This window comes from Platichthys flesus, chromosome 16 (genome assembly GCF_949316205.1).
Source record: "Platichthys flesus chromosome 16, fPlaFle2.1, whole genome shotgun sequence".
NCBI classification, from domain to species: Eukaryota; Metazoa; Chordata; class Actinopteri; order Pleuronectiformes; family Pleuronectidae; genus Platichthys; species Platichthys flesus.
Genome location: NC_084960.1, coordinates 2,746,974 through 2,772,945, shown reverse-complemented (window position 1 = coordinate 2,772,945; position 25,972 = coordinate 2,746,974). Strand labels below are relative to the sequence as shown.

Below are 25,972 nucleotides of genomic sequence, written 5' to 3'. Positions count from 1 at the left end.
ATAATCTGTATTGAATGTTGTTAGTCACGTTGAGGCCGGATGAGAAGAACGCTGCTAATTAGAGGTTTCATGTATTTAAGTAATATACATGACTTTATATTTATATAGATAGATAGATAGATAGATAGATAGATAGATAGATAGATAGATAGAGAGATAGAGAGATAGAGAGATAGAGATAGAGAGATAGAGAGATAGAGAGAGAGATAGTAGTATTCATTCTGAAAAAGTGTGCGCGCTCTTGCTGACTTTGTGCTATGCAGTAACGCCCTCTAGTGGACAGTAGCTGGAGCAAAGACGTCTGTTGCTCTGGCTAATACGACAATACAACTGACTAATTTATATATCACTACAATATAAAATAAATTAAAATACAGAGCCATTGCATTAGAAACACAATATTGTATTTCTGCATTCTTATGTAGAACATTATATAACTCATAACTTCATACTTATACATAGTTAGGTTTATGAAGAGCACATATCGATGTCTGTGTGTGTGCTTGTGTGTCATCTTCTAAGTATGATGCAGAAAAACAACAAAATAAAGTTATGATATCTTATTCTAAAGCTGAAACAACAGTAACAGAAGGAAACATTTCAAACCTGTGGTGAAATAAAAACTGATCATTTGATTAATCCTGCACCTTCTGATCACGTGTCACCTCAGTGCATTAGCCGGAAGTGTGTCCGTGCACAGGTGCTTTAGCCGGAAGTGTACAAAGACAGCACGTCGATTCAGTGTTCAAGTGCACGTGAGACTAACATTTAAAATGCATGTGAAACAAACAGCAAACTGGTTGAGTTTCCTCCTCAGCGTCACAATAATAACTTTACCTTCAGTGAGCTGGAGTGAAGCCGCTCATCCTGCAGGAGCACGACCCCCCGCGGCGCCTCGTGGGGCCGGGAGCCGCGCTGCGACCCCCCGGGGCCCGCAGCAGCTCCATCAGCAGCTCCTCCACCTCCTCCACAGCTCGGACCGGAGACCCGGAGCCGGGACCACTTCCCCGGACAAACGGTTCAGACCCACACCGACACAGAGCGAGGGGCCGCGGGTCTCCTCTTCACCTCGGGCCCGTGATGAAGACTGTGCCACTGCGCAGATACACCGCTCGGCTCCAGGGAGGTTTTCCATCGTTGGTCAGCTGGAAGCAAACATCCCCAGCGCGGGCTACCAGGCCGATTCTGCTGCTGCTGCAGGTACACGCGTGAGGCTGGAGCCCGAGGAGAGGAAGACAAATGAAATGTCTTTTCTTAAAATAACCTTTTTATAAGTTATAGGGTGTTTTGTGCACAAAGCTCAGTTAACTGTTTGTTTTTCTATTTGTTTTATTTTGTATGTAGTTGTTTTGGTTTTTAATGATTTTATATATGTTTCTATTATATGTTAATATTGTTGGGTCAGGTTTTTATATGATTTAATGATCCAGTTTTAATTCAGTTATTTATCCTTTAACTAGAAACATCACATCAAGGTGTAATATCTCTTCTGAGACCCACGAGTGACCAGGTTGAGAAATAAAGACGTATTAGATATACAGAAATCAATATCAGAAATAAATGATGAATGAGATAAAAAGCACATATTAAAAGCACTGACTTTGTTCTATGAAATCAGATGTTTAAAAATGTCCAGAAGAGACAGGAACATTTCCAAGTCTCTGATGACCTGCAGCTCAGATTCAAGCAGCTCTGGTTGAGTCAGTGGGCGTTGGCTGTGAAACAAGAGGCTGGACCCTGTATTTCAGAAGTTGTTCCCAAATGAATCCAATTGAACATTAAAATTCAAACCTCAACACGAGAAAACAAAGTTCCAGTCACTGAGACCCGATTTCTCAGGCACCATCCTCTAAAAACAGGATGTAGCTGGTCTGTCTTGACTCTCACTCTCTGGTGCTCTGTGTCTGTTAACCAGTCCAAGCTGAGGGAGACCAGGAGAAGGTCAGAGGTCAGGGGCTCAGCAGCTCAGAGGAGAGCTGGCAGAAGCTCTCGCCGGTGGTGGAGTGCGGGGACGATGCCATGTTCCTCGTTGTCCGGAGGAGACGAGCTGGAAATCTGCTGCTGGACCGAGGTGATGCTGCTGCTCCAGGGACACTGATTATGTCCTATCACGAGATGTATTCAAGTTTGCTCTTTGTGTTTGTTTGTGTCCCAGTGAACCAGTCGTCGGTGCCTCTGTCCCAGCTGAAGCCTCAGTGTGGTTACTCCGTTCAGACCACATGGAGAGACCTCAGTCTGATGGCCCAGTACGACGCCTGCCACGTCACACAGGAGGTATGGGATCATAGAACCACGTGCACAGGGAAAAACGTCCATTTAATCCACTTCTCTTCCAGCTGTGCTTCTTGTAGGCCTCGCTGATGTGACAGCTTCTTCCATGGAGTAAAGTACAAGTCAATTCCAGCAGCTGTGAACAGATGTTTTCCTTTTTATTTAGCTCAGTTGAACCGATTCGGCTGTAAAAATGCCTGAATCTTGAACCATGAAGTTATTTTTTGAAATGCTGTTAAAATGCGTGTGTTCAGGACGACAGCTACATGCTGCCTCTGCTGTGGAGGGGGGCCCCGGTCAAGATGTCCTGTCCCGTCCCTCAGGTTGAGCCTCATGCCCCGGGGCAGTACTCCGTGTGCTGCTCCCCCTATGGGATGACCATCAACCTGCAAGGGCCGACTCCGGCAGAGCAGCTGAGTATAAATGGTAAAAACACCAACTACTTCATTCGTGACCTTTGACCCTGACTCTACAGCTGAGGCCTTTTCCCCTCAGTGAGAGGAGAGTGGAGCCCCCTGGTGTCGTTGGCTGAGCAGTGCGGCTTCACCGTGGAAAGAGGTGATGCACAGATCGTCATCACTGCTCCATATCTGACATGTGGCATGACGGTGAAGGTGAGGTGAACTTCAGAAGAAACTGATCATATTATTATCAAGTCTCACTTTGCATGAGATATAATAAACACAATTGAACTCTACTGGAAGGAAGATGCTTCAAAAGATACTTGATGATTGTGGTGAAGAGCCAAAATCCAAAATCTGGTGTTTGTTTGAATTGAGATCTGGTGAATGTAAAGACCATCTCTTACTGGTCTTGTTTTATTTTCAGGATGGAAAATACACCCTTTATCTTCAAATAGGAGAAAACCGACTGTTGCTGTCCTGTCCTGTCTCGTCCCTCGAGGAGCAGCCGGGAGCCCGTCTGCTCGACGCTCATCATCTCAGCAGGATCAGGACAGAACCTCCATCAGAGCCTTTTCCATGGGCCGCCCCTTTTTACCTGGCCCCGCTTCACTACCCCCACCCCACATATCAGAAAGAGTTTGAACCTGATGCTCCTGATGCACACGACCCTCTTACTCCCTCGTTCCCCACCCCTGACCCCAAGTTTGGTCCACAGCCTCTCCCTACTGTTGATTCCCAGTATCAAGAATACTACTCCCACCAGATTCCTGACTGGGATTCCAATAATCCACAAGCCGTGCATGTTCCTCCATCATCTACACATCAAATGGAGGATTTAAGTCTGGTGCATCCAGACCAACAGCAAAAACAGGGACCTCCTGTCTGGGATCTCTCTGAGACTCACGCTCCCTCCACAGCTGCAGCTTCTCCATCTCAAGCCGAAGCTCCCTCTCTCCAGCCTCCTAACCACGCCTTCAACCCGTACTACCATTACTACCATCACCCAAAAATCCCTCTTTCACACCCACCTCAAGACCCTGATGCAGCTCCTGAGGTTCCTGAACAACCGTCTCCAACAAATACCTACGAGTTCCTGGTGTGGCCCCCCAAAGTGCAGCAGACCGAGGCTACGTCAGACCCCGCTCCTCCGCCTCAGGTTACCTCTCATCCTTACATCCCTCCAAGTCCTGAGGTTGATCAGAAAGCCCTTGTATCTTACCCGTACCCTTATCCCCACCACTACTTTCATTACTTTCCACATATGGCGAGGGGTGAGGCGAAAAGGTTGACGCCTCCACATGGCGACATGGAAACAGATGTGCCTGATGCTCCGCCTCTTCCTGAGTCCTCGGAGCGTCCGGTCCACGAAGAACACAACGTGAAACCCTATGATACTGAAACCTACAGACCAGACTGGATCAGAAATCCACTTCTGTCTGAGGATGATGGTGTTAATGAAGAGCTGAATGATGAAGAGGGACACTCTGCACCTGCGACTCCTGCTCCCCCACCCAGTAACACTCCAGAACCAGACCCGGTTCCCCCTCCTCCCCCTCACCTCTACGCCCCTTACTATCACTACTATCAGATGTATTCGGGACCTGATGAAGACCGTGCGTCTCCGACTTCCTCCAAAGACGCTGCAGACCCTCTGCTTCAGGCCTCCTCCTCTCCAGCGCAGCATCAATCCACTTCACCCACCGAATCCACCTATCCTGCTCCAAATGGCCACTTGAATCCTTACTACTACTATTACCACCACCTGTACCAGCCTGAAGAGTCCAAAGACGAGCAGGAACAGCATCCTGCAGGCAGCAAGGACCAACCCACCTCAGAGCCAGAATCTCTGCTTCCCTCGGACTCCGACCACAGCAGGACGGATCTTAACCATGAAGCAGGAAATCCCAGTGTCCCTCAGCCAACGCACAGACCAGTCCACGACTTGTACTCCCAGCAACATCTGTACTATGCTGTGGGGCCTCCTGGTGGAGGGGAAGCAGAGGAGACGCTGGATTCTGACACGACGGGTAAAGGGTTTTATATTTCTGTCGCTGTGGATTGGCTGATATGTGCCATGTTGGTGTCTGGACCTCAGATCACCACGGGGGGGCAGAAAGCTCAGTCCTGGCTCTCGATGTAACCAGACACCTCTACGGCAGATCGACTGACTCATCGCCAGATTGATCCAAAGTCTCTCACGCTGCTGAACTGAAACAAGCCTAACTGTCGTCTCTTTTGTTTACTCCACGACCTCAGATCACCCCGAGGCCAACACGCCCTCGCCCTGTGGCCTCCGCCCTGCCTCTACCACCAACTGCACTCACTCTCTGGGCTGCTGCTCGTACCCTGTGGAGGGTGAGCCTCTCCGAACAGAAAGCGTGTCAGCACTTGTCGGAGATAGATTAATTCACATTTAAGACAAATCTGAAGCCTACGCCCCAGCCACAGGATTTAAGAAAGTAAATCCTACTCATCTTGAGGGTTGATTTTAAACTCTGATCTTTGTGTGTTTGTGTTTTTGTGTGTTTTTATGTGTGAGCCTACAGATTGTACAATGGGGCAACATTTTGTGTTTGTGGTGCCTGACTGTGTGTTGGAGCCCACAGTGCCCCCTGATGCTCATCCCTCTGAGGACAGTGAGGCCTCCTGCGTCCTGCGGAGGTTGACCTCTGACCCCGATGTCTACCTGGTGCCCCTGGACGGCTGCGGAGTAAACAAACTTGTGAGGCTCACTTGTGTGTCTACGACTCGCCTGGAGGAGTTTTGCTTTGTGTAAAGACGAAACCTAAACTGTGAACTCTTCATCACTTCCTCGTTAGATGTTTGGTCAGACCGTGGTTCATCTGTTGGAGGTCCAGGGAATCTATTCTCCTCCAGACGACCACACCTCGGACACTGAGGACAATCCTGTCAGGTTTGTGAAATTCAATTTGTGAAATTGAATTCAATGGGACTGTTGGGGCCTTGGTGGAGGTGTGCTCTCTACTGGAGTGTCCTTCTGGTTTCAGGACAGGCGTCCACCCCAGGGCAAGTGAAGAAAGAACAGCTACAACGCTCAGATGCACCATTTACACAATAAAACAAGTTCAGTTGTTCAGTTTGTTTATTTGCTCCACACACTCCACTGTGTTGATATACTGTATCTATGGTGTTGATCTGCAGGTTGATGGTGGAGTGCAGCTCCTCCCCAGGTTCTCCAGATGAGGTGAGGCTGCATGTGATGGATCAACCTCCTCCACCTCCTCCTCCTCCACCTCCTCCACCTCCCGTGCAGTCGTCAGCAGCCACAGTCTCAGTGCAGCTGAGGCTCTCAACAGGTGAGCAGTTCTGTGTCTTCATCCAGAGCCACACATGGCCACGTTGAAGGAGCATCTACTCAAACATGGTGGTAACAGCCCTCCGAAGTTTTACTGAGCTTCTTTTCTTTAAACGTCATTTTGACCTCGACTTTTCAACAATCTGTGAGGCATTAAACCCTCTCATGTAGACGTCTGAGAAACAGTGGAAAAGGAACAACATCTTTCTTCTTCCTCTTTTCAGACGAGTCGTTCAGCAGCTTCCACCCCGAGGCTAACCTGCCTCTCAGCCTGGTGCGAGGCAGACCTCTTTACCTGGAGGTGAGTCTGCTGGAGCCTCCGCAGGAGAACCTGGTGCTGCTGGTTCAGTCCTGCGTGGCTCACACTGCAGCTCCGTCCACCGGCTGGATGCACATCTACGACGGGTTCGTTTCACACAGAGATAATGGAGATAAATGCAGTTGACAGAATCTAATGTAGATGTTTGTATTGTACTGTCTTGGCAGATTGACTGTGGGTGTTAAGTGAATCTGTACAGATTCCATGTCACTGCAGCTGCAGGAGGAAACTGGACATATCTGCATATCATCATCTGTTCTTCATATATTTGTTTTCATTGACTCTAAATTAAATCTGTATTTAATATCATGGACAAATTTTACACTTGTACGACCTTTGCACTTTTTAGTCCTAAATCCTCAACATCCCATGATGCAAATGACGATTCCCCCCTGTAGGAATGTTCTGATGTAACGTTCCTCTCACTACTACTGTGTGTTGTCTAGCTGCCCCGGCCGCCATGATTCACAGCTGCTTCCTTCTCCTGAGCCGCAGCGGACCCGGAGGATCATGATCTCCAGCTTCCTCTTCCTGCCCTCACACAGCCCCTCGTACATGGCTGCAGGAGGACACTCTCTCCTGGGCGATCCAGAGGTACGTCCCACTTAACAGACCCACTCCAATGTAAACACCTTCATTTTCTGAATAGAGGTTTTTATTGAGGAAGCCACAGGTCAGATAAATATCTACTGGCTATTGAGAAAAAACTATTTTATTCGTGATGTCAAGGATAAAATACTCTACTACCCACAATCCTCAGATGATGGAGAGTCCAAAGGGGAAAATCAACACAAAGTTAAAATCAGGAATAAGCGTCTGGAAGTCACTGGAAAGGATCATTTGCAATGGTTTATGGGATGTCGAGTTCCTTCACTCTTAGAGAAATATGTATAGTCTTTTAACTTTGAGTTTTTTCCACCTTTTTCAACATTTGTTTTGCTCTGAATCAAATGTTTTATGATCATGATTAATCTCATACCTGGATCCAAAATTAAAACTGTTTTATAATGATTTTCAATGTCACTGGAGAAAATGAAATTGGCTAAGACATTTTAAAAGTGGTGCAAACAAGGATTCCAACTTTAAACTAAAATAATCTATGTTTTTCCCGTTTCTATTTTTTGGCTCCCTCAGATCTTCATCTTCTGCTGGACAGAGGTTTGCTCTGCTGCAGATGGTGACTGCACATCTGGCTGCATCAACAGTAAGTTGAACACGGCACAAACACACCAGAGGATCAGGAGCTCAGCGTGACGCTAACACACGGTTGTCGTTTATCTGTTTTTATAATGTGAAGATATGAGGGTTAGAGATTTGAGGTCTGTCTCTGCCTCACACAAACCTCACACACAACCAACAACAATCCAACTGTTATGATCCTTCCCAGTTTTCCAGTCTGAGAGCTTTAATAACTAATGCTTGGAAACAAGACAACGTGTGGGTAGAATTTGATTTAATCTGTTTTGTGTGTGTCATCACTGAATTAACTTGTGTGTTTCCTTACAGGTCCCAACGGTGGCATGTGGGCAATGTAATAAAGACAAGTTTACAACACTGCACTCCACTTTAGTCGTTTTATTGCAAAGACATTAGCAACACATTTCTAGCTTTGTGAACATTAAAAAAATATACATATATAATGAAATGTAATATTTACCGAGACATCGAAAAACAGAGAATTCCAAGAAGCTTTTGATAGGAAAAGGAATTAGGGATTTAAAGTACACAAATATTTATATTAATACTAAGGTGTTTATCTCTGGTATCAAACTGCCATTCAAAGGAAGGCTTAATGCTATACGCCATTGGAAATTTTTAAAGAGTCGGTTTTACAAAAGAAATAAAAAACACACAGCTTCAATGGATTTAAAAGAAAATGATCCCTTTTACATTGGTACATATATTTTTAACACAGCAGATATTTTTCACATGAAAGATAAAAAAAACACAAAACCTAAAGTATCAGAGCTGCTTTCAATCTGTAACATGGACAAAGTCTCCCGTCCTCTTCCCAGCTGAATTAAATGTGAAGTGGATTTGTTGGTTACTTCTCACACGCCCACTCTTTGGCCTGTTTCTCAGGCATCTTAATATGGGCGGCTATTAAATCTGAATTGAACCCAAAACTCTCACGTCAAAGATGTTTTCTGACTTTATCGTCTGAATGGAGCCTTAATGTGACGGTGTGTTTGTCCGTATACGGTAACCCTTTAATAACCAGGCTGAGGAACACATGTATTTGAATTCTCCATGGCAAAGCGCAGAGGACCAAAATCAAGACTGAGTAAACTAGGCCTTGACCACAGGGGCCTCAGGGACAGGGATGAGGGGGAAAAGGTCCGGGTCCGGGTTGGGGTTGGGGTAGGAGCAGGAGGCGGGGACAAATCCCTGCTGTAATGGTTGAGGGGTCGCCAGGGCGTAGTTAGTCATGACGGTGTACTGAGGGGGGGAAACGGGCGCCCGGACCTTCTTGCAGAGGATACTGCTGCAGATCATAGGTATGATCTTTAGGAAGCATTTGAGAGATGAGAGGAGGAGGAGAGGGAATGCAAAAGAGAGGCAAGGGGAGAAAAATTGATTATGTGAGACAAAAAAGTGATTAGAAAATGGTCATCGACTTTATGATCAATAAGAGCCGAGGACAACATTTGAAAACAAACATCAGTGTCACATGAAAGACCTGAAACTGACAGAAACCCTATGATATTGTGTATTTTGACTTTAGTTTAACAGCCACAGAGGAGATGAATCACTGCGGTTGATAATCTGATTTAGACTCTTTTGTTATCGTGGTTTCAAACATTTTATAATATTTTTTTAAACAAATTTTTTGGAATCTAGAAAATAATCCTAAAACACTAAACTGTGACCTTTCTTACTGCGACCCAATAAAAGCAAAGGCTCTGTGTTTGTTCCCTGGATGGCAGCTTGAGTTGGTGCCTCTACACAATTCAAGAAAATCAATAACAAAATGTCTTTTATAGCACTTCCTTACGATCTTAAGTGACACACAAGAGTTTGATTATTTTTATTTGCACGCACTTACCAGAATAAAAGCAGATGCAGTGAAGAAACCTATCACAGGAGCTCTTCTGTTAAAGAAGTCTGCGATCACCAAAGGACAATTCTGTGGGAGACGGAAGAAACTGTGAGAACTTTACTGTAGATGATCCAGAGTCTCCAGCAGTGGTTCTCAAACTATGGAACTTGTACCAACAGTAGTTAAGAAGCTCCCTGTATTGATACAAGGAGGAATCACAGAAGTATAAAACAAAATGGACTGTTCAAAACCACCGTCATGACCCCGAGAAGACCGTTACCAGCCTGGTATTTCCATTCTTCCACAGCAGGTCCACGTTCCATCATTATTGCTTTGTTTTTATTTTTTCCATCTCTTAAGACAAAGCTATAACTTGTATCTATACACCAGTGTGTGTGTGGAAGTGTTTAAGTGCCAGTTGTAGTTATACACCTTTGTACAACAGTCAACAATAAATCATTCTCCTATTAGGAATAAACCTTCCTCTTGCGTGATCTGTCTGTAGCTGAATAGGTTCGGCCCATGGAACTTGGAAACATTTTGAGAACCACTTGTCTTCAGAATACAGAAGGTCCAGTCACCAACTTACAGGCATGACCAAGTGCTCCAGAAATCCACTTGGCTTGGGACAGGTCGTCTCTATCATCCGGACGCCCGTCACTCCACAGCAGTGAAGCTACAGAGCAGGAGAGGAAGGTCAACGACAATCAAAGACGCCTCAAATTGAATTAATTAACAATGAAAATAACATTTGGTATTTCTTACTATATCTTAAATATATATTTATGATCAACACCTGTTTCGAGCCACCAACTCTAAATCATTGAAAACAAACACATCAAGGCCGAGAGATAAACATTAAAACCTTTTATAAAATTAGAGGGAAGCAAAAAGTCAGGTGGTGCTCACCGAGTAGTGGATGAATCTGAGGGCGGTGCCAACGATTGGATCTGCTCCATCGTACAGAGCATACATGCTGATGTAGAACTCCATGATGTTCCTTCCAACCTAAACGTTGAAAATTAAAAACATGACATGGCTACACACGAGGAAGGCAGTTACAGATTTGTCATCTCCCCGCTCGCTCTTCACTCACCGCAGCGCTGTTCCCAATAGTGAGACCCAGTAGGCCCAGTACTACAAATAAAAGAAGGCTCAGGAATACAGTGTACTGATAGGGGGGGAGAAGATCAACATTAATTACAACATGTTGGTGAAACAACTTTTTCATCTGATAAACGCACAACACTGCTCCTGGATCAGTGATATAAGCTGTATTTTAACCAGTAAGTCAACCTTTAAAGATTTATTCATTTTGCACTTCAGTCGAAGAGGCACTCTAACCATTGTGAGACACTTCTTACCATCTGCAGAGACGATCTTTTCTTAGAGCTGCCGGCGGAGAATCCAAACAGCGCCGTGAACAACATGAACGTACCCAGCACGATGATAATCTTCACATCTGATGCAGGAAATGCAGAAACACACTGTTACTGCAGCGGTTCCCAAACTAGGGTTCAGGGCCCCTCAGGGGTCTAAATACAACTAAATAAAGTTTCATTTAAAATAAAACCATACAAAGACAAATATGTAGAAACATGACCCCTGTGGTGATGATCAGTATCATCTAACTTGCCAACGAGGTTAAAACAATATCCTTCGTATGCTTCATTCACTTGAGGAGATTTATTTTTGGGGTCAGGATCTGAAAAGTCAACATCTCTAAGATTTAAAATTGTCACAAAGTCAAAGTGCGAACTCACCCATAACGAACACCCATGATTGGAGGTCCTCGATTTCAAAGACGACCCTGGTATTACCGTTGAACCTGAGCCACAGGCCGAGACCCAAAAAGGAAGAGCCCACCAGCTGCCAAACAGGAAATACAATGTGAACATGTGATATATCAACAGTCCAGGTCACCTCTTCAAATATTCAAAAATACATTTTATTTTACATTGTATAGGACAAACTGAACCCCCCCCCCCCCCCCCCCAGATGGCCCGTCTAGATGTTGAATGCACTAATGTAAGTTGCTTTGAGTAAAAGCTTCCTCCATATGACACGTGATGCAATGTAATGTTAACGAGATCGAATGATCGAGAGCTCCAAATGCACAAGATGGCAGAGGGACTATCTGGGGTATTTAAGTTTCATTTGTGAAGATCAAAGGAGGTTGAGATGCAGGAAGTGCCTGAGACATCCTGTTACACTACCTGCAAAACATAAGCAACTGTTTTCATCATTAAACGCGACGAAATACACATAAAGACGACACAACCGTTGGCATGAAGAAGAGGAAGAAGAATAAACTGCTAGAGAATAAATCTCACTCTTTGTTGTTTTCTCTAATATTCCTGAGTTCTATGAGACACCAGAGGTTGATTTGCGGTGGCTCTGAAGCTCAAAACCCAACAAAACATTACAAAACGAAATATACAAAATTAAACCACAATAAATAAGAACACAAGACAAACCACAAAGCACGTTGAGAAACAAAAAACACAACAAATGACATGATTTTCCATAGTTTTTACTTATTTGACAAAGAAAAAGCAGATGTTGAAATTGGTTTCTTATAAATAACACAGTTAATACTAATACAAGAAAAAGAGACTTACAGTAAGGCTGATGTTGAAAAGGATGAGGATAAAAAGGCACGCGATGCCACATCCGTTCATGATGACTGTGTACAAACTGATTTAACAAAGACAAAATGCACAATAGAAAACGTCTTAGCTACGAGGAATATACTGTGTTCTAGCGGTAGATTCAGGTTTACAATTCAATAATCATCTGCAGATGTTATAAATACCTGTATCGGTAGAAAGCGTTTCACAGCTCGAACTCTTCAGCAGGAGATGAGGAGGAGGAGGAAAGAAGACGAACAACGTGTTATATTAAAATGTTTAACGTGATGTCCCGCCTCTTTGATGTCGCACAGTCCTGTGATTGGCTGGCACGGTTGATTGACACGAGGCAGCGCCTATGACGCTAGAGAGGGGCTGGGGGCTGAGCACCTAGGAACATGCTCCAACAAAAGGAAATGAATGTGAAAAGAGGAATCGAAAGTTAAGGAATCGAAAGTTAAGGGATACAAAAACAATGAGAATGAACTAAATCATCAGTAAATAAACATGTAATTACATATTTTGTGTACTGAATAAGTACTTTTACATATATAGAGATTTATATTACTTTGTGAAACTAAAATGTTAGAAAAATAAACAGTACATTCTAAATGGTGAACAGTTTAAAATTAAAATGTGAAAAAAATTCTGTACAAACCATGAAATATGAATTACTCTTAAGGACTTGTAGTACCAATGTGTATTAATCAATACGTGCAATGTAGGACAACATGCAGCAATGGGGAGACTGGGGATAATCCATCATATACCAGGGTGTAGTTTTCTTTACTGGTTTCATTTCATAACCCTGTGAGGTCTGGGCCTGGATTAAGGGAGTGGCTGCTCCTGCAGGCTCTAGGGTGGGTGTAGCAGGAGCAGGCCGCTGTGTGCACCATCACTGAAGGTTCAGTGGGTGGCAGAGGGACAGGATGGTTGATGGAGTGAGCCACAGAGAGAGAGAGAGAAATAAAACACACACACACACACACACACACATGCAAACAGTCCCACATGGTACACACCGGCAGTTGGCCTGAAGTGACAGCAATCATCTGTTCGGAGGCTGGCAGGCAGGTGAAGTGAGGAATCGGTGCAGATTTGATCACATTGGTGTGTGTCTGTGTGTGTGTGCTTGCTTGTGTGTGTCTGTGTGTGTGTGTGTGTGTGTGTCTGTGTGTGAGTATTTCTCTTTTTAATGAATCCCTCTTCTCTCGGGTTATTGCAGCTCTGCCACTATGAACCTCCCCACACCACACAGCACTCACATATGATGAGTGTTACTTTTGTATGAATATTGTGAGAGCAGTTTCTCCAGGGGAGGGTTTGGGAATTTGTATTCTATTCTGAGACGCTCTGTCACTGTAGACCCACCAGGGGGCGCAAACACCCTAAAAAAGACGAGTGTACAGTAAATCTTTCTTTCACAAATAATCCAACTCAAGAGACTGCAGGTGCGGCTCCTTTTATTTGTGTCTATACTTTTCTTATTGCCTTTGCTACTTGTGGTTATCAGGGTGGGGGGGGGGGGTGGGGGGGTATTGTCTGAGTTTAATCAAACATCCTTTCAATACAAACAGCAGCTGTTAATACATCTGCGTTTATAGAGAGAATTCCCCAAAGACAGCAAATACGTTACATAATTAAAAATGTGTTTTTGAATCGAGAGACGTGTGTTGTGTGCTGCAGACATCGACTCCTCCTCTATTGATGGACACACACTTTAAGATGTAAGAACAGTAAGGATCACATTTATATTTATATCATAGGCCTTCTGGCTGCTATTTACCTTTTATTGTTACTGTTGACATTTTCGAAGTATATTAGTGTATATGAAATAAAGCCAAATTTAGGCATCTATATTTATGTGGTGTTTGTGGGCGTTGATCTAATCAATGGTGTATTATAAGGGTTCAAGAAAGACATTAATAAAGGATTATTATACTTGTGACACTAGATGGTGAGGTACTGTAAATAAAGGAGTAGTATTCTCTTACAGGGTTTGCCGTTTTCGCTTCTATTGAATTGTATATATCAGTGTTTTATATCATGACAAAGGTAATATTGCATAACCACTACATTTATTTTTGATATCTGTAATATTATATGATCACTATTTTTATGTATACTAACTTTTGATATCTATAATGTAACATATTTATAATGTAACGTATGTTTTAAATGTTTGATATTGGTATTTAATGTTTGATATCTGTATGTTATGTATGTCTTAAATGTGGACCCCACTAAAAGTAGCTCTGTCGTAGGGTAGAGCTAATGGGGATCCTTCTAAATAAACAAAATTAGTAGTGGCGGTATTGTTTGTATTATTATTATTAGTAGTAGTATTATTGTTGTTGTTTTTGTTCATGTTAATTATTATATATAATAAAGATGTGTCATTAGGGTCTGACAATACAAATCGTGTGGAAAGTCATCAAATGAGCAAAAAGAAGTCATCATCATCATTATCATTATTATCATTATTATTAGTAGTACTACACTATATGTCTATATATATAATCTATGTCTTTCTACTGAAATAAACTATTTTGATTTAGCTTTCCAGCTAAAACTAATCATAACTGGAAATGATCGTTATTATGATAATAGAAGATGTTGAATCTTGAACCTCTGACATCAGCTCGACCTTTCCCCTCCGTCCTCTTGACCCTTGATCTTTTAATTGTTCTCCATTGTGAGTCTTCCTCCTCCGACGTGTTTCCAGGTGAAAGCATCTTCTTCATTTTGAATTTGGGAGAAGTGAGGGCAGAGGAGGCGGGGAGCAGGGAGGAGGAGGAGGAGGAGGAGGAAGGAGAAGAGGAAGAACAAGGAGGAGGACCGTGTACAGACCTCAGACCAGCCCACCTCACCTCCTTGTCGGTCGCACCTCAGACCGGTGCCCTTGGAAAAATCCGACCGTAGATCAGCTCCCTCCACACACACGCACACACACGCACACCCTCACACCGACCGGGACTCAGCCCAGAGGAAAGCGTGATCCTCGGCAGCAGTAGACGTCTCCTCACCGGCGGAACAAGACGCGTCCACAACGGAGCAGCACGGCGAGCGAGCGGACGGAGCGAGGACACAGACCCCGCGACTGAAACCTGGAGCGAGCGAGGGGGCTTTCCGTAAAAAACCCGAACCGACGAGAGCCACCGCTTCCCCGACATTTATCCACAATTACCCCGAGGAGCGAGCTCCCAGAGCCGCGTTTACACCCGAGAGCTAGCGGAATGTATTGCTAGCGAGCCGGCTAACGTTAGCTAGCTAATTAGCTCGTCAGGGGATCCAGAAGTCGGACGTGTGGTCTTTATTAGAAACGGGGAAAGGGAGGGGGAGGTCCCGGTTCACTTTGTTTCTTTAGGTGGTGGTGGGGGGAAAGTGTTCCCGTTACCGTGCCCGGTGCTGACTCCCGCTTTGGGGCCAGGATGGTTTTTAGCTCGAACCCGCTAAAGCTAAGTTAAACAATTAACTGTGAATCTGAGGAGAGTCTCCGACGCGTCCGGATCCATTGTGAGCACCGACAGGGACGGACCGAGGAAAACGAGGACGCGAATTCACCAAGAAATACTTTTTCCCCCTTTTTTCCCTGACTGGTGACTGTCCGTCGTCCGATGTTAATGTCGACCGACGTTGCCTCCATAATGCTGCCCGTTAGTCGGGGGATCCTGGACCGGGAGCTGGACGCGGCCGCCGGACCCCTCGCGATCGCGCCCGGGGGTCCAGCAGCTGTCCGGGCAATGAAGCGAGGGGACCCGGAGCCCGACGCGCAGACAGCCGCCGCACTCACCGAACTGCCCGGGGCGGAGTGCAAGAGACCGAGGATCGACGGCACCGGAGCTGTTGTTGCTGACATTGGCCAGGTAGGAACAAATATGCAAAGTATAAACACACATGTTCGATTCCCTCCAGCTCCTCTGTGAAGTCTCCACTGAAAGCTTTTGTTGCCAGGCTCCTGCTGGGGAAGATGGGGATGTTTTGACAGGCCCCCTTTTCCCCCTCATCAACAACATAATCATGCATCTTTGCAGCAAACAGAGAAATATCTATATTTGTGGATCCCACTAACAAAGTGTAGTGGGGGGGAGGAAGTGTGTTGCTGAAGGGCCGAGCTGCCTGGAGCTGCTCAGTGAGCAAGCATGACCGAGCCAGACAAAGGTAATATGATACAGACTCCATTGCTATGACAGACAGCAGCACAGCTAAGATCAGAGCCACTCATCATGCCTGTCTCCCAGTGAGTGAACCAGTGCTCTGTCACATGTCGCCTGCCTCGGCCTCGTTTTCCATTCACGCACATGGATGAATTCTGCTCATACCTGGGCTGATAATTCACAGTGAGTCACCACATCAAATCCTCATACACATGGCGTGTGCCATTAATCGCCCTTTCTCCCCCCTCCTCAAATTGTGGCTAGGTGTTAAGAGAGGAGGCAGACGACGATTGGGGGAGGGGTCAGCACCGAGAAAGACAAAGAAAGGAGCCTTTTGGTGGAGGCTGAAGGAGCGAGGGGGCTCAGGGGGGCCCCTCTTCAACCCCAGGTCTTCCCTGCTCTCATGACTCGGCTGCTGAGACAGCAGAGTATCAACAACCACCCCTGCCTGTGCCAGACTAATCTGTGTATGTTACCGTAAACCAGGGCAACACCGAGGCACGGGGGTGCCCCGCGCTCACTTACTCTCCCCGGATCCATTACTGTTTATTTCACCGTCTCCAAATGCTCATGCACTACCCATCATTCTTACATTGCACAAATATGCTTTTGAAGTGCCTGTTTACCGACGGCTCAGGACTGTTTCAGCTGACGCACGCTGTCCGAGCAGCACTAACGGCAGGCGGACATGGGCTGAGGTCATCGGCAGGTAATTGAATCCCAGGGAACTGGTGGAGTACTTAAATTGGCTGCGCGGCCGACCTGCTACAATGACAAATATGGCCCCCGCATGTTGTTGTGATGCCGGGCGAGCTTCACAATGGATGGATGTTGATGACGGGGAAAGGTTATAGCCCGCCGGCAAAGATGATGTGGCGTGCCGAGGCTTCTGGCTGCCCATCAGTTGTATTGATTGCCGGGCACGGGTGGGGGTCAGGCCGGAAAAAAGGGTGGGGTGGAGGGTGAGCTGATGGATGGATGGATGGAAGTGGAGGCTTTGGGAAGTGATTGGTGGATTGATGGGGAGAGAAGCTGGCACGGCTTGAGGGAGAGGAGTCTAAACAGGCTAAATGTTTGGGTGTGAGGCAGGAGAGATAGACGTGGCCTGGCTGATGGATGTAGAGGGAAATAAAGGATGGAGGCAAGGAGAGAGAGAGAAAGGACAGAAAGGAAATCAGAGCCATTAGCCTGCACCCATCAGGGAGCCTGATAATGGATGAGAGGGAAGTGATGGATGGCAGGATGACTTGATAAGTTGGAGAGGAGGGGGGGGGGGGTAGAGATAAGCAGGAGGATGCACTCTGAATTGAGATGAAAACATTCTGTGTAAAGGGTAAATAAGAGAAATTGACATGGAGGCATGTCAGTGGGGGGAGTCAACCGGCGGTGGCGTGCCGTGGCAGCGTGCATGCCCAGGCCGGGGTAGAGGAGGAGTTCAGAGGACGACCCTATAACTAAACACACCCAACCATTACCATAGTCTCCCTATTGGGCGCTCGGGCCGGGAGACGGCTGACCTTCCCGGCTGACTGTAAATCAGCGGTGTGATAATGAACGGGAGTGCAGCCGTCTCTCTCCCCTTTGTTGCTCCTGCTCTCCTCCCCCGCTCAGGCAATCTCTCTCTCTCTCCCCCCCCCCCATTTCACCCCACTCTCCCCTCTAGCTGTCCTCTGATTTCCCCCGCCCTCTCATCACTCCCCCCCCAGGCATATTTCCAGATTGCTAATTGACTCCTGCTTCACAGGCTTTTTCAATGTGCCAGTGAGGCAAACCACTCCGACCCTAGCCCCCCCCCCCCCCCTCCACTATCTACTGTCCCACCTCCCCCTCCCTGACCCCCTTTTTCAACACAGCACTCAAATCCATGTCACATCTATCAATTTTTATTTCCAGTTTCACATCCTTTCCCCTCGTTCTCTCATCTTCATTGTTTCTCTGTCTCAACCTTTTTTTTTCCTCTTTCTCTTCTCTTTTCTAAATGTATCTCTCCTCTAAGTAACATTGATCCCCCCCCCCACCCCCCTTGAGGCGGTGCTGTGGTCCACTCGGATGCAGTGGGAGTATGGTTTCTATAACTCTCTCCGTGTTTCAAGCAAGCCGATTTGTCCTATCGTTGGCAGTAAAGAGGCTTTGTGTCGTGCTAACGAGATCAAAGCTCATTTAGGAGAGGGCATTAAGCAGACTGATCGCTTTAACGGGCCACAGCAAAGGGAGGGGGGCCTGGAAAAGCAGGGGGGGGGTGGTTATGAACCCACAGATCACTGAGATTTATTACTGATAGCGAGCAGTTATTGTCTCAGAATCTCCACTCCACGCGATGTTCATTACACCGAGCGCTGATGGCTTTTTGTCGAGCGACTGCACTTATGTAAACTTTGTATTTTTTTTTGTGTGCCCGGGAGTCTAATGAGAAATCGAGTCTGTTACATTGGTTGCTAATGAAAATATATATTGCTGCCAACCGTCGGCTCCTGACTTCCTCCGACAGCAAAGGATCCCTGGAGGTGTCTTTCCTTAACGATTCAACTTTAAACTGAACTGATAAATATTCTCTAGGATTTTCCGCTTGTTGGTATTTTATTTAAGAGGTTTTTCAGACATGCAAATCACCGGGAAATTGGGTCCAGATATTTTTCGGAGGTTTGATCACACGTGGAGGACGCAGCGGGAGGTTCTCTGGGTCAGACACTTTCACAACAACAGAGGAATCGAGGGCAGAGGTGGAGCCTCGTTTTCATCCTGAGATATTTGTATAATTTCCTTTTCAGTTTTCCGTCCGTCACATGTTTGAAACGTTATTAACGCGCCCATTCGGCCGCTGTGAATTTTCCAAACATTATCCGACTGTATTCTCACGTGTGGCTCATGGACCTATCCACACATTTAACTGGGGGGGCTAGCAGGAGACAGTTGTGCTTTCACATGCAGCCCCGGCAGAAGGTTTCAGTGCAGGTCTGAGAGCAGCTTTAGAGTCAGTTACTGTGATTAACGAGTTTCAGCAAAGATAAGCCTCTAATCATTTCAGCCACATTTCAAACGTCACTGCTCCTTTGCTGTGATACATTCAGTAAAAAGGATCAGTGGGGATAATGGACACCTTCTGTTAAATCTAAGCTCCCACACTATTTGTTTTAGTTTGACCTCCAAATTAACATAAGCCATTTACATTTTAACAATCTGTGTGAATTACTCAACCCACTCAACTAAATACATCAAACATTTAGCTGGATGGAAATTTTAGTTTCATGTATTTGTAAATTACTTAACCTTCATTTGACTTTTCAGATAAACAATTTGAACACAGTAGTAATTTAGTAGAATTGCCTTGGATTTTTCTTTTTGTCATTGTTTTTTTTACATTTGGTTGAATTACAAAATTTTAAACAGATGAATTGATTGTGTAAGAAATCTCTGATTTGTGCCTCAATTCAGCGACAATTCTTTTGCAAGAGAAAGAGTCTGTTGCTGGCTCGACTAATAACCTCCAGTAGGCCCAGTGGTTGCATAGCTACAGAGGTAACTAGTTGTTCATGTTCCCACAGAGCTTGTGTGTAACTGTAGACTAAAAGTGTGAGTGTCCTTCAGAAGTCAGCCACCTGAATTATTCACAGAAAAGAAGAAATGCCCACAGAGGGGGAACAGTATCACAGGGAGGCCGAGGAGGAGGAGGAGGGTGAAGTCGCGTGTTGGACTCGTACCGACGCGTGTTGTTAGTATGTGCTGCAGGAGGGTCGTGCACAGAATCCTGCCGGGTCGCACATTATGCACACCGCGGCTGTTTAATGATTGTTGTTAAACTTTGAGCTGTAGCACAGCGGCGGAGGCACCCTTGACTTTTGAACTGGCAACGATAAGGGGAATATTCCCCAGACGAAGTTGCGCAAATCACAAAGACACAAACACACACACCCTCCCTCGTACCGTGTGTGTGTGTTCAGTTCAAGTCACCACGTTTCATAAAGGAATAAGAGCACTGAAGAAAGTGGAGGAATTGCTCCATTCAAAAAAAAAAAAGAGGTTAGATAATTCTCCCCCTCCCCCCTCTCTCTCCCTCTACTGTTTCAGTCCCTTAACATGACACTCGCATGTTAACTCTCCCTCTATGGTCATCATGTCACCACTCCCCCCCCCACCCTGCATGCCTCCCCCTCCGCATTGCTGCCCCCAAACTGTCAGATGTGCTCCCATCTCCACCCACACGGAGCCAAATGTCAATTCCGTGTTTCCCTTACATGGCGTCGCCTGTGATGCCGATGCAGCTACACGGCCATGTCGCACCTTCCTCCGTGTCGTACACAATGACAAGTTTACAGTCCCACGATCCGTTGTGTACTTATGTTTGTGTGCGTTTGAGGCTTTTTTGTCCTCTTTAGGTTCAGCCATTAAATAAATATATCACTTGAGGCTGAATGTGGAACCGAGATGTCATTAAAATAAGTATAGCAGTAAAAAAATAAAGAAATAGACACGTGTTCCACTTTGGTCTGCGAGCCGCTGTAACATAATGCATGCCCTTGGTGCATTTCAAGTGAAATAATTACATCTGACTGAAAACAATGAAGCGGCCTGTGCAGCACATTGGTGGAAAAACACAGCATCTACAGTATATTAAATTAAATCAAACTTAAAATACTGTGAAATTCTGGTGACTTTGAACATATTAAAGTGTCACGTTGCAAGTACTTTCCCTCGCAGTGAAGGGTGTTGAATCTACTTTGGGGCGGGGGGGGGGGGGGGGGGGGGTTTAAGTATCTGAAATAGGCAGATTTATTTTAGCGGTGACTTCTGTGAATACTAAGGAGCTCTGATTGTTTTCCATCAGTGGAACGCTGCATTTTAAGATGGCACTTGTATTGTTTCTGTTATGTATTTCAAATTTTGTATGTGGCAGGAGAAAAATATAAATTGTACTTTTTTCTTAAGTTGTTATTGTCAGGACTGGGGGGTTGAAAAACCTGCATGCAGTTCATATTAGAGGTTTTCCAGGACTCCTGCTCAGATAGAAAATAGAAAAACTCATAACCACCCGTGCTTCGGTCACATTTTGGGCTTTATGATCTGAAAACGTTGACGTCATAGGAAACTTCTCTCTGAGGCAAACTTGCAATTCACCCCCTCTTTCTATTCTACCTCTGTGTTGTCTCTGTGTTGTCTCTGTGTTGTCTCTGTGTTGTCTCTGTGTGTGTCTGTGTGTGTCCACATACATCAACAGACTCTGTGTCATTTGTCATCTTCGGCTCCGTCTCTCGGCTGTGATATACGTCTCAGAGTGCGGCGCAGTGACAGAGCACATCCATCACTTCCTGTCCTCTGCCCCGCGGAGTGTTTCTGTTAATTACTTCTCCTCCAGTTTTGTGCGTTGTGCGGTGGCACAGTTTGATCCTCTCACAAGTCACGCTCATCTCCAGTTGTGCTCCTCGCTCGTGATGTGTTGACTTTGCGGAGTCTTGAGTTTGCTCATGAATTGATCGAGGATAACACTCGATGAATGACTGAAATCCACACATCATTGTTTTCCAGATCTTGAACTGAGATGATAATGTCCTGATGAGTTTTAGGGGGAAGACGCTTTTATCTTTTTAATTATTTGTGAGAGTTAATTTGACTGGTGATGATTCTGGATCCTGGGACGCTGTGAGACTTGTTTTCATACAGCCACCGAACTCTGCACGTTTTCCTAAAATATTCCATCAGGGCTGTTCGTGAGAATGCAAATGTCTGAACCAGTTGCTCTGGATTTTTTTCCAGAACTTCTCCTGCCAGTTAAATGTCTGGAAAATGTCATAGTGAGCCCATGTGAGAATATGGCATGAAAAATGTCTGAGGGAAAGAAAAGGAAATAAAACAAATATCACGGCCGTACAAGTAGAAGATTCTTGGAAAGACGATATTCGAGAGCTAATGGTGATCAGGGCCAAACCAAGATGTGGATTTGCTTTAAATAAAAACATGTGATGTCTGCTGGAGAATTCGAACGTTATGTCCTTTCACCCCTCGACTGAATGTTCTGGAAATGTTCCTGCTGAGTTCTTCTCATGTGACACAGAAACTCAGACCCAATGTTCTGGTGTTCACATCTGAAAAGGTGAATCCGAGCGCTCCACAGTAAAATGCTCCTTTTCTTGTTTATGCTGTGGATGTATTGGTAGCAGGTGGGGCTATTTAACATTTGGTGAACTGATTGCGACCATGAAGCCGAACGCTGGCACAGTGCACCTCTTCAGGCTGTTCCAGGGACTGGCTGCCTGCAGCAGCCCCCTTAATTACCCCGCTCCCCTCCACTCCCAGTCCTCCCTCCCCTCTCACCATCTGTTGACCTCATGTCATTTTGCCTTCCTCCACCACGGCTGCTCCTTTTTCTTCCCCTGCTCCGTCGCTTTCGCTCCCAACAACTCCCCAACTTCTTTCCCTCTCCTAAAATAGCCAGTCAGAGAGGGAGAGAGAAAATAAACAGGAGAGACGCCCTTTAGCGTTGCCCTCCGAGAGGCGGGACAGGAGAGAGAGAGAGAGTGTGAGTGTGTGTGTGTGTGTGTGACTGCTTTTCTGTTCTTTTGCTGATCCCTGCCAGTGCCGTCTGAATCCCTCACAGTCAGCCAGGCGGCGCCTTCAAAGGCTCCTCCTGCCTCACAAACTGTATGGAATTAACTTAATGGAAAAAAGTTGTGAAAAGTGCAGCACGAAAAAAGCTTTGAACCCGAACGGGCTCAGCTGACTGCTCCGTGTTAATTTTTATTTATTTATTTTAAAAAGACCATGGCAGGCATATATATATAAGTGCCTTTTGTATACCTTTCAAAATGCACACAGGCATGTGATTTACTGAGGAGCAATGCCATATGGGAAAGGGAGCATGTGTGTCTGTGTGTGTGCTCGAGTGTGAGTAAACGAGTGTGTCCGAAAAGTAGGTATCAAGTTCAGGCTCCCCTCCCCCACCCTTTAAGAAAATACGAATCCCATGGCATTCTTCACTTATGACTCATTGTCTCCGTTTTGCAAACGTTTTTCTGCTTTATATTTCTCTGCCCTTTCTTGGCTTTGGCCACACGTTTCTCCTCCTTGTGTGTGTGTGTGTGTGTCTCTGTGTGTGTGTGTGTGTGTCTGCCCTTATTTTCATCTCATTCTGTTCTTTCTTTTCGTCTTTCTTCCCCCCCGCTCCTCCCTCCAGCTCGCTCCCTCCCTCTTCTCCTGCTGACAGATTGATTCCAGATGTTGCTAAACACTACTCCCCCCCCCCATCCCCCAACCCTTCTACCCCTGTTCTTAAACTCCTCCTCTTCGTCCTCGTCTTTCTTCTTCTTCTTTTCCACTCTATCCACTCTAGAACAACACTGAGTCTATAATTTGACGGTTTGGGATAATTTGGGTTTAGATTTCACTTGCGCTCTAGTTTCCCTCCCAGTTTCTGGGGCCTGTTCTATGCTAACACCAGTACTTTGACTGGCAATGTGATAAAAACACATTCTCGGCATTTGAATCACACGTAGTTGTGTGTATTTTGCGGTGATATAGCAAAATTATCACATTTCTTGAGTTGCTTTGGAGGCCCTGAGAAAGTAAAGAGCAAAAAAATAAACACAATCCTGACTTTTTGATGCACTCAAACCACAGTGAATTGCAGTGCAGTGTTGGAAACTCCCAACATGCATCTGTTTTTTTAACATTTAAAATAGGAATCAGCTTCTCATTCCTCTCCACATCGCCCTGGGCTCTGTAGACTTGAGTTTCTGCTCTGAACAGCCCCTCTTACTGCATCAGGGCCGTGTGGAGCACCAGCAGCTTCCACGCAGCCAGTGTGCTGCTGAATACGAGCCAGTCCATGCCGCTGTAAATGTGGCGCACCGAGGAGAGTGTTCCCCCCTGGGGACGAGGCACGAGGGGGAAATTGGTTCCAGATGAAACAGGAAGTGGAGAGCGGAGACAAAGAAAGGGTTGTTTCAGACAAGGACGTGCCCCGAGTGTGGACGCAAACACACACATGTGGACGCAGCCCGAGTTAAGCACAAGCATCAAAAGGAAAATGTTTCTCCCTCATTCGTTCCTATTCTTTACATCTGGTCTGTTCTTTTTAAGCTCATACTTTCCTTCCCCCTCGAGTTCCTCCGCTCTGTCTAGACGCTCTCTCTCCTCCACTCATACATCACAACCACATCTGCTGTAGGACTTGGCCTTGAAGATAGAGTCTCACAAAGGGTTGCACTGCCGCATTAGAAGCTAGCTCTCCTGGATCCGCTTCTAATGGCCGTCGTGACAAACTGTGTGTCGGGTCTGCTGTCCCTGTCTCTGACTCCTGCCCCCTGATTGGCTGAAAGAACGCAATCAGGAAGTGATTCCCACGGCAGGCGTCTCGAGGTCAGGGCCACGAGGTTAAATCTGTGGACACTCTAGAGACGCCGAATCTGCCGCTCTCCTCACCGCGCCATTACACGTGCCGCACTCGAAGCCGCTCGCTGAATGGAGGATCGCTTTCACGCCGAGTGGCAGCAGCACATGGATTTGAAGCTTCTTTTTTTTTTTGTGTCCCAGCCACAGTCCTGCAGATTAAATGCAATGAATACATCAGCAGACCCCATCCCCCAACACACACACACACTAACACATCTTTCTTTCTTTTTACCCCCTCAGACCTTCTCTCGTTCTCTCCTCCCCCCCCCTTCCCCTCCCCCCTGTTCTCCCCTCGTCGAGTGAGACACATGCCTCCGAGTCTCACTAGGTGGTCGTGTTTTCTCTGTGAGCCATGCCAGCAGGCAAGATGGTGCCGGTGTCATCTCTCTCACTGCTGTCAAAATATCATCGTTTGGCAAACTCTCCTCATTGTTCCAGCCCTCCTCCGCCTGCTCCCTCCTTTCGTCTCTTTGTCTTTCTTTTTTCTTTCCTCCTTTTCACCTTGACCCTGCAGCAAACAATGGCTGCTCTCGCCAGGGCAAAATAACACGGAGGAGAAACTAATGGCCACGGAGAACAGAGAGGGGAGAGAGACAGAAATAATCTAATTAAAGTAATTACGGCACAATTAACCACAACACTGGTTTCTGGGGCAGGGTCAATGAGGGGCACGGGGGGGGGGATGACACCGCTCGTGGGCTTTGATTAGTTAGCTGGATGTGAGAGCATGGTAAGCTGCACTTCACCAGTCCAGACATCCTCCCATCAACTGTTAACTTAATTTGTTGTCTTGTGTCCTTGTTTGAACTTTGCTCTCATGCCGACTGACCATTATTATTATTCTTTCTTTAATCGTGGGCGTTGGAGAAACAACCGCCTGCTAATGTTTGTACGACTCTCAAGCCGTTAAAATACTTTGAGTAGCCGTAAAAAAAAAAAAATCCAGTCATGCAGACTTATCCACTTTGATTTGTGTTTCTGGTTGAGGTTTTTCGTCTGAGAGCGCATTTCACCTCGAATGTACAAAAAAGTTTCTGAGTGCTCTCTGATTCGTGCACTCGTTTTTCAAAGGCCCGCCCACTTACTCTTCTCTTTTCTCTCTTCTTCTCTTTTGCAGAACAATGAGCCTTTAAACCCTGGTTTCCATGGATACCCACCTCTCACTCAGGTAAGAGATTAGCGTCCGCTCGCAAAACCCCTGTAACAATAAATTAAAAATAATGTAAAACACAATCTGCACTAGTTTGCAGCCACACAATCGCCTTTGAAGAAGCTTCAAAGCTCTGAGACAACATGTCAAGTTTATTGGATCTAATGGTGCTCAGTCAAAAGGAGGCATCCACTGAAACTAGCATTGCTGCACTCTGCTCCCTCTCAGTTTAAGAATAAAAGTGAGATACCTTTCCTCATACAGTTTAGTTTCATCTCATACACCAGCCCTTTGAAGCTCCTC

The 25,972-nt window shown here is 45.8% G+C and overlaps 3 protein-coding genes across 6 annotated transcripts in view; 2 read left to right on the top strand and 1 right to left on the bottom strand.

Annotated features, from left to right (window-relative positions):
- Positions 1 to 723: 723 nt before the first annotated feature.
- On the top strand, positions 724 to 7,869 carry LOC133970684 (uncharacterized). Of its 2 annotated transcripts, none has more exons than XM_062407688.1 (14): positions 724 to 1,200; positions 1,916 to 2,071; positions 2,156 to 2,274; positions 2,526 to 2,697; positions 2,767 to 2,885; positions 3,100 to 4,702; positions 4,932 to 5,030; positions 5,282 to 5,397; positions 5,495 to 5,589; positions 5,838 to 5,992; positions 6,216 to 6,396; positions 6,757 to 6,904; positions 7,445 to 7,514; positions 7,817 to 7,869. In XM_062407688.1, the coding sequence occupies exons 1-14, from the start codon at positions 774 to 776 to the stop codon at positions 7,843 to 7,845; spliced, it is 3,489 nt and encodes a 1,162-aa protein (XP_062263672.1). In that variant the 5' UTR covers positions 724 to 773; the 3' UTR covers positions 7,846 to 7,869. The 2 variants fall into 2 exon arrangements, with proteins under 2 accessions (XP_062263672.1, XP_062263671.1); XM_062407687.1 differs by having other exon boundaries at positions 5,222 to 5,397.
- A 1-nt stretch (position 7,870) lies between these two features.
- Positions 7,871 to 12,298, bottom strand: LOC133970769 (CD9 antigen-like). Its single transcript, XM_062407820.1, has 9 exons — positions 12,166 to 12,298; positions 11,972 to 12,047; positions 11,114 to 11,219; positions 10,715 to 10,812; positions 10,447 to 10,521; positions 10,260 to 10,358; positions 9,940 to 10,026; positions 9,357 to 9,437; positions 7,871 to 8,815 (listed from the first exon to the last, which is right to left on the bottom strand). The coding sequence occupies exons 2-9, from the start codon at positions 12,029 to 12,031 to the stop codon at positions 8,600 to 8,602; spliced, it is 822 nt and encodes a 273-aa protein (XP_062263804.1). The 5' UTR covers positions 12,032 to 12,047; positions 12,166 to 12,298; the 3' UTR covers positions 7,871 to 8,599.
- A 2,516-nt stretch (positions 12,299 to 14,814) lies between these two features.
- The window catches only part of LOC133970738 (RNA binding protein fox-1 homolog 2-like), a 41,189-nt gene continuing 30,031 nt past the window's right edge, over positions 14,815 to 25,972 (top strand). For 2 of the 3 annotated variants that reach the window (XR_009924331.1, XM_062407778.1), the window contains exons 1-2: positions 14,815 to 15,846; positions 25,637 to 25,687. Coding sequence is in view for 2 of the 3 variants with exons in the window: in XM_062407778.1 (XP_062263762.1) it covers positions 15,598 to 15,846; positions 25,637 to 25,687 (300 nt within the window). In the remaining variant the exon portion in view is untranslated. The remainder of the gene's footprint in view (positions 15,847 to 25,636; positions 25,688 to 25,972) is intronic. The other variant, XM_062407777.1, reaches the window with a different exon arrangement.

Excerpts from the sequence above, each read along its gene's own strand:
- LOC133970769 (XM_062407820.1), bottom strand. The coding sequence starts at position 12,031 with ATGAACGGATGTGGCATCGCGTGCCTTTTTATCCTCATCCTTTTCAAC. Across the intron at positions 10,813-11,113 it reads ATCATGGGTGTTCGTTATGG|ATGTGAAGATTATCATCGTG; the intron begins GTGAGTTCGCAC and ends TTCCTGCATCAG. Across the intron at positions 8,816-9,356 it reads CTGCATCTGCTTTTATTCTG|ATCATACCTATGATCTGCAG; the intron begins GTAAGTGCGTGC and ends TGCTTCCTAAAG.
- LOC133970684 (XM_062407687.1), top strand. The coding sequence starts at position 774 with ATGCATGTGAAACAAACAGCAAACTGGTTGAGTTTCCTCCTCAGCGTC. Across the intron at positions 5,031-5,221 it reads CTGCTCGTACCCTGTGGAGG|ATTGTACAATGGGGCAACAT; the intron begins GTGAGCCTCTCC and ends GTGAGCCTACAG. Across the intron at positions 7,515-7,816 it reads CACATCTGGCTGCATCAACA|GTCCCAACGGTGGCATGTGG; the intron begins GTAAGTTGAACA and ends GTTTCCTTACAG.